Below are 6,000 nucleotides of genomic sequence, written 5' to 3'. Positions count from 1 at the left end.
AGGACACTGAATGGATCAGTACACAACAGGACAAAAGGAATAACAGAGAGGGGGAAAAACACCAACAGCAGAACTGAAGGCCAAGATAGAGTGAGATGGACAAACAATGGGTGTGGGGTGGAATTGGGGTGGCAGGAGAGGATGCATGGGGTGGACAAGATGGATACAGAAGGGAACTCTCAGGAGGGAAAACTGGAAATTTGGAAGGAGGAGTGATTGGGGTGGGGTGTGGGGGGGGGGTTAAAGAAGGTAGAAAAGATCATGGTTTTGGATTAGGGATGATCAGAGATGGTGACGAACACTTTTCACGGGTTAAAAAAAAAGGTTAATTGTGTTGCACTCCTGATTTCACTCAGAGCCAAAGCTCTGAGCTACTTCTATCACCCACCGCAAAATTGTGGAACAACATCGGGTGGCAGAGGTTCAATTAGTCTAAAAAGAGTGTGTGGAATATCCTGGTTGTGAAATACAACTTGACATCAATTCATCAACATTATCCATGCCCGTTCTCCCGTCATTTCATTCACGTGAACGTTGAGCTTTTCAAAAGCAACATGGGAAGTGGCTGCAATAAACGGGAGACAGACAAACGCACGTACATTCACCATGGCTCACAATATATAACAGATCTAGGGGGGGGGGAGAGAGAGAGAGAGAGAGAGAGAGAGAGAGAGAGAGAGAGAGAGAGAGAGAGAGAGAGATAGAGATAGAGATAGAGATAGAGATAGAGATAGAGATAGAGATAGAGATAGAGATAGAGATAGAGATAGAGATAGAGATAGAGATAGAGATAGATAGATTGGTCTTTCCAGCTTTCCAGTTTTTCCTTCCTGAGAGTTTGCAGGTGTATCCATCTTGTCCATCCCATGTGTCTCCCCTACCCCTCATCCTTCTCGACATCCCTTATTTGTCTCTCTATATTTTGTCCTTCAACCCTGCTGCTGGTGTATTTCCTCCCTCTCTTTCTTTTGTTCTTTTTATGTTGTGTCCTGATCCGTTCTACGTTTGAGGTCTTCCATGAACCTCGACATTGTATCCAACAACAACAACAACAACAAAAAAGGAAAACTCCTCCACAATGTGTATCTGGTATCTTGTTAGTTTTTCTTCAAATATGATGAAAATAGGATGTGGGAGGGGTCGTTTACCTATCTTTCAAGGTATTGCTTTGCTGATTTTTTACAGTAACATGTCCCATCGTTGTGTTAATTAGGCCTTTAATTAGGCCATCTAAAACATTTTAAAACACCATTATATACGGTAATTGAAATTTTTTGAAGTTTGAGATAATTTTTTCCCTTGAATGATCGTTTTTGACTGGTCATCATGACAATGTCTCCACAGTTTGCGGAAGGTACAATACACAAGTCTGGCTACTGCGTGGCATACGGTGAATGCGGAGAAAATCCAGAAGTGAAAACGAAGAATCTCGACCACATCGTACCTTGTGTCAATAACACACCGGCAATAAAACCACATCAAAACACCTTGGACAGATTGAAAACGGTCTGCCCAGTGCTTTACGACGGTGAAAACACAAGACTCTGCTGCAGCGACGGCCAACTGGAAGCATTGGAAAAAAGTTTGCAAATGTCCGCAGTGGTGCTGGCCCGGTGCCCATCTTGTAAGGATAACTTTTACAACATCTACTGCCAGTATGTGTGCGGCTCCAATCAGGCCCTCTTTATTAATGTGACGCGCACCTTCGACGCCTTAAAAGTGAATCATGTCAACGGCACCGGAGTGTTGGAAATGGAAGCTTACTATTCAAAGAGATTTGCAGACGGAGCCTTCGATTCCTGCAAGGACGTGCGCCTTCCATCAGTCGGTGGTTACGCCATCAGTGCCATGTGCGGTCTTTATGGTTCGACCTTGTGCAACACTAAACACTGGTTCGACTTCATGGGTGATATTTCAAATGGCCTAGCACCATTGAAGATCGATTTCATCTTTCCTGATGAACATTCACCACCTATAGGTCAGGGCATGCAACCTTTTGATGGAAAGGTTTGGAAGTGCAGTGAATCATCATCAAAAGATGCTCCTTCTTGTAGTTGCAATGACTGCCAAGCCTCCTGCCCCATCATACCTGAACCACCCTTGCCTGAAGGTGAATGGAAGATTCGGAATGTAGAGGGAATTTTAATCATTTCAGCAATTCTTTTCTGTACTCTGATGCTCCTTTTCCTCCTTTATCTAATTGGCAGTATTGACTGGTGTTCTGGTGATCACAAGAATTTGGACCACGAGATAAATCTGCTGAAGGAGTTGACTGAGAAAGATGTGACGTGTTCTGAAAAATTGAGCGAATCCTTACAGAATTATTTGGGCATAATGTTTGAAAAATGGGGCCTCGTGGTGACTCACCATCCAGTGCTGGTAATCATAATTTCTCTCGCAGTTGTAATTGTACTTTCTGCTGGAATATCGATGGTGAAGCTAACGACGGACCCCGTGGAGCTGTGGTCATCTCCGGACAGCAGGGCGCGCAGGGAAAAGGACATCCATGACAAATATTTTGGCCCGTTCTTCCGTACAGAGCAGGTCATCATAACGGCTAAGAATCCTTTAAATTATACCTACTCGTCGCTGCTGTTTGGTGAGAAAGTTTTCTCTGGGATCCTCAGAAAGGAGATTTTGCTGGAGTTTCTCGAACTTCAACTTCTCCTGCAGTACATGCCGGTGTGGTCCGAGACAAAAAACCAAAGCATCACTCTAAAGGACATCTGCTTCGCTCCGATGAATCCTGATAATCCCACAGACACAGACTGCACTGTGAACAGCTTGGTTCAATACTTCCAGAGTAAGTCAAGCAATTTGGAAGCAAAAGTGAATGCAACACATATGGGAAAGGAAGGAACCATTGACTGGCATGATCACTTCCTCTACTGTATTAAGTGAGTACATTATGAGATGTGTATTCGGCTGCAATTCATTATCTATTAATTTACTGACATGATGTTCCTGCCAAGCAATTAAACTATTTGAGAGACATTTAGAATCTTAAATGGTGGAATGACCTCGCAATAAAACAATTGATCTGCTTATCACATGGGTTTAAATTAGAACCACACTCAATAGAGCGAATACCTCCGCCACGATGGACAATTTACGTAGTGTATCCCTCTGATGTGTCGGATCCGGTCTGAACCAAAATATAATCTGCTTGTTCTTGTCACCTACCCAAACTCATGTACCAAATTTTGTCATAAACCAAGCTGTTAGTTTTTATATATATATATATATATATATATATATATATATATATATATATATATATATATATATATATATATATATTATATGACAAAATATATATATATATAATTTTAATTTGTTCTAATTTGTTCAGAGGTTTGTGCGTTTATGCTTAAAACAGTCACATCTGGCACAGTCACTTCCCACACTTGGTATTTGTGGTCTTTACTGCGACACACTTTAGCAAAATGTCCACTTTTGCCACACTGCCTGTGATGTGTCCCTGTGGATGTGGTCGCGTCTGTATGGCCCCACGCCGGTACGTGCTGGTGTTGTACTTACATCCTGAAAGGACGTCGACGTACCGCATGTGATCGCTTTTGCTTCCGCCATGGCCGATTCGATTTGTCCCGCCATTAGGAGGGCTTTCTGCAGTGTGAGCTCCGGTTCCAGAAGCAACCGTTCACGAATACGAGCTGTAAGGGTTGTTTTTTTTTTCCACGAGCTGATCTCGTATAATTTCATCAGAGGTTACTAAACTCGCAATTAACCGCAATCTCACGTGAAGCAGCAACGAACTGAGTAGTCACTTCAACCGGCCTCTGTGCTCGTTGAGGAAACTTATATCGTTCGAAAACAACGTTCACCTTTGGCATGAAAAAGGCTGTTAATGCACCGACAGCAGCAGAGTACGTGTCCCCGTCAACTGGGAAGGTATAGAATAAACAACTGCCCTTCAGTTCCTCGGCAGTGTATAAGCAATGTGCGCTTCCTTGCGTCAGAAAGTGCGTCTCATTTACCGCCAGCATGAAGTTCTCGAACATGTGCATCTATGAGGTAAAAAGGTATCGAAGGCTCAACCTGGACTCGGTAAGAATGCAGCAGGTTGTGTAAGAGCAAGGTTATCCCATCCTCGTCGCCAAAATGTTTCGGAGCAAAGACAGCCCACACGAAGGATCTTTCAGTTCAACTGTTCTTAATGGTGTCTCCTACTGCACTCACTCAACAGCCGACTGATGTCACTCTCGATTCCGCCTCGTCAGTTTTGGTTCATAATGCATTTATTAATACTGGTACGTGCCCATACGTGCGTGGCCGTACGTGCAGCAGCAAAAATAAATAAATAAATGAAAAAATAACTTTCAAACCATGAGCCAGAAACAACAACCACACAAGCCGTTCCTTCGCTCTCGCGTGCCCGTACGTGCGTGGCTGTACGTGCGTGCCCGTACGTGCATGGCCCGGAAGTTCGCATATCGCAGTTACGATTATTCGCAATTTAGTTTTAATGGCCAATTATTCAATTAGCGCCAACGTATTTTGCCTTTTCGCAATGTCATCGCAAGGAAAAACACAAAGAAGAGAAGAGGAAAAAAACGTACGTGCAAAAAACAAACAAACAAACAAAAAAAAGAATAAAAAACCAAAAAGAAAAACTAAAAAAAAACAAAAACTTTCAAACAACCACACAGACTGTTCCTTCACTCTCGTAAACGATGACTGGATTGGGGCATTGTGTTTATCTATAAATGCGCATAAGAAATCGATAAATTATTAGAATACAGTGAGTCATCACTATCCGGAAGTCCGTACGTTGTAACCCGTAATGGGGAACGTGGCTGAGGTTCCCTTCCCCCATCGGCCACGCCCACGCAGCAACATGTCCTGTCATTGGTTTGGTAAATAAATGGCCATAACTTGGGAAGCGCTTGGCCGATTAATATCAAACCTTGAAAAGGCATGTCCTCAGGTCCCCAGCAATATACCTGGCAAGTATCAATTACATCGGACCAGTGGTTGTCGAGAAACAGCGGTCACAGACACACACACACACACACACACACACACACACACACACACACACACACACACACACACACACACACACACACACACACACGGATACAGACACACACATAGCTGGAATTATAGATAGATAAACTCAATGGGTGCTCCTCCTGATTCAAAGAAAATTCCTTTTTGCTTCAGAAGTATTGAAAAAAAAAATCTCTCATTTGCAAAAATACGCCACAATTCCCTTTTTGTGCATCGCAGGAAATGACGGAACCGGTGTCAAAGGCTTTTGTACACCAGGATTTATTACTTCCACCACCAAAATTGGACGAGGTTATTTTTTCCTGTCTGTCTGTCTGTCTGTCTGTCTGTTGGATTCGCTCGATATCCCTTATTGTCGGGTTTTGTGTGTGTGTGTGTGTGTGTGTGTGTGTGTGTGTGTGTGTGTGTGTGTGTGTGTGTGTGTGTGTGTGTGTGTGTGTGTCTGTCTGTCTGTTGGATTTGCTCGATATCCCTTATTGTCGGGTTTTCTGTGTGTGTGTGTGTGTGTGTGTGTGTGTGTGTGTGTGTGTGTGTGTGTGTGTGTGTGTGTGTGTGTGTGTGTGTGTGTGTGTGTCTGTCTGCAACGCGAGGCTCCACAACACAAACCAGCGAACCGATTTCGATGAAACTTGGCGCACAGGTGCCAAATAGGCTGGGAATGTGCGCGTTTGAGTTTCGTTGCCTAGCAACCACTCGTTGCGATGCAGCGGCCGAAAAACCGCGTACAGTATTTTCAATACTTGTCCTACAGTTTTGAATGTAGAGAAACGAGACTTCGGAATTAAACACTTCGAGATATTTAGAAATTTTTACTCGAGCCGATTTTTGATTGAGGTTTTATTTTTCAAACGGTAGTCCTTCAAAAATAGGGTGTCTTTACCGTCATTTATGGTGTGTATACAGTGTTTGTAAGGAACTACACCGTCGTTCCACCTTCGATCTCTCGATCCAAACGTTATTGACCAA

General features: G+C 43.3%; 1 protein-coding gene across 1 annotated transcript in view; it reads left to right on the top strand.

Moving 5' to 3' along the window:
* The window catches only part of NPC1L1 (NPC1 like intracellular cholesterol transporter 1), a 124,826-nt gene that overhangs the window by 9,056 nt on the left and 109,770 nt on the right, over positions 1–6,000 (top strand). The window contains exon 2 of the mRNA XM_085896330.1: positions 1,345–2,897. Within this exon, the coding sequence (XP_085752456.1) occupies positions 1,345–2,897 (1,553 nt within the window). The remainder of the gene's footprint in view (positions 1–1,344; positions 2,898–6,000) is intronic.

Source organism: Eptatretus burgeri, chromosome 9 (assembly GCF_056783735.1).
Source record: "Eptatretus burgeri isolate ZD-2024b chromosome 9, Ebu_testis_v1, whole genome shotgun sequence".
Classification (NCBI taxonomy): Eukaryota; Metazoa; Chordata; class Myxini; order Myxiniformes; family Myxinidae; genus Eptatretus; species Eptatretus burgeri.
The sequence above is the reverse complement of the archived record's forward strand: the minus strand, read 5'-3'. Positions and strand labels throughout refer to the sequence as shown.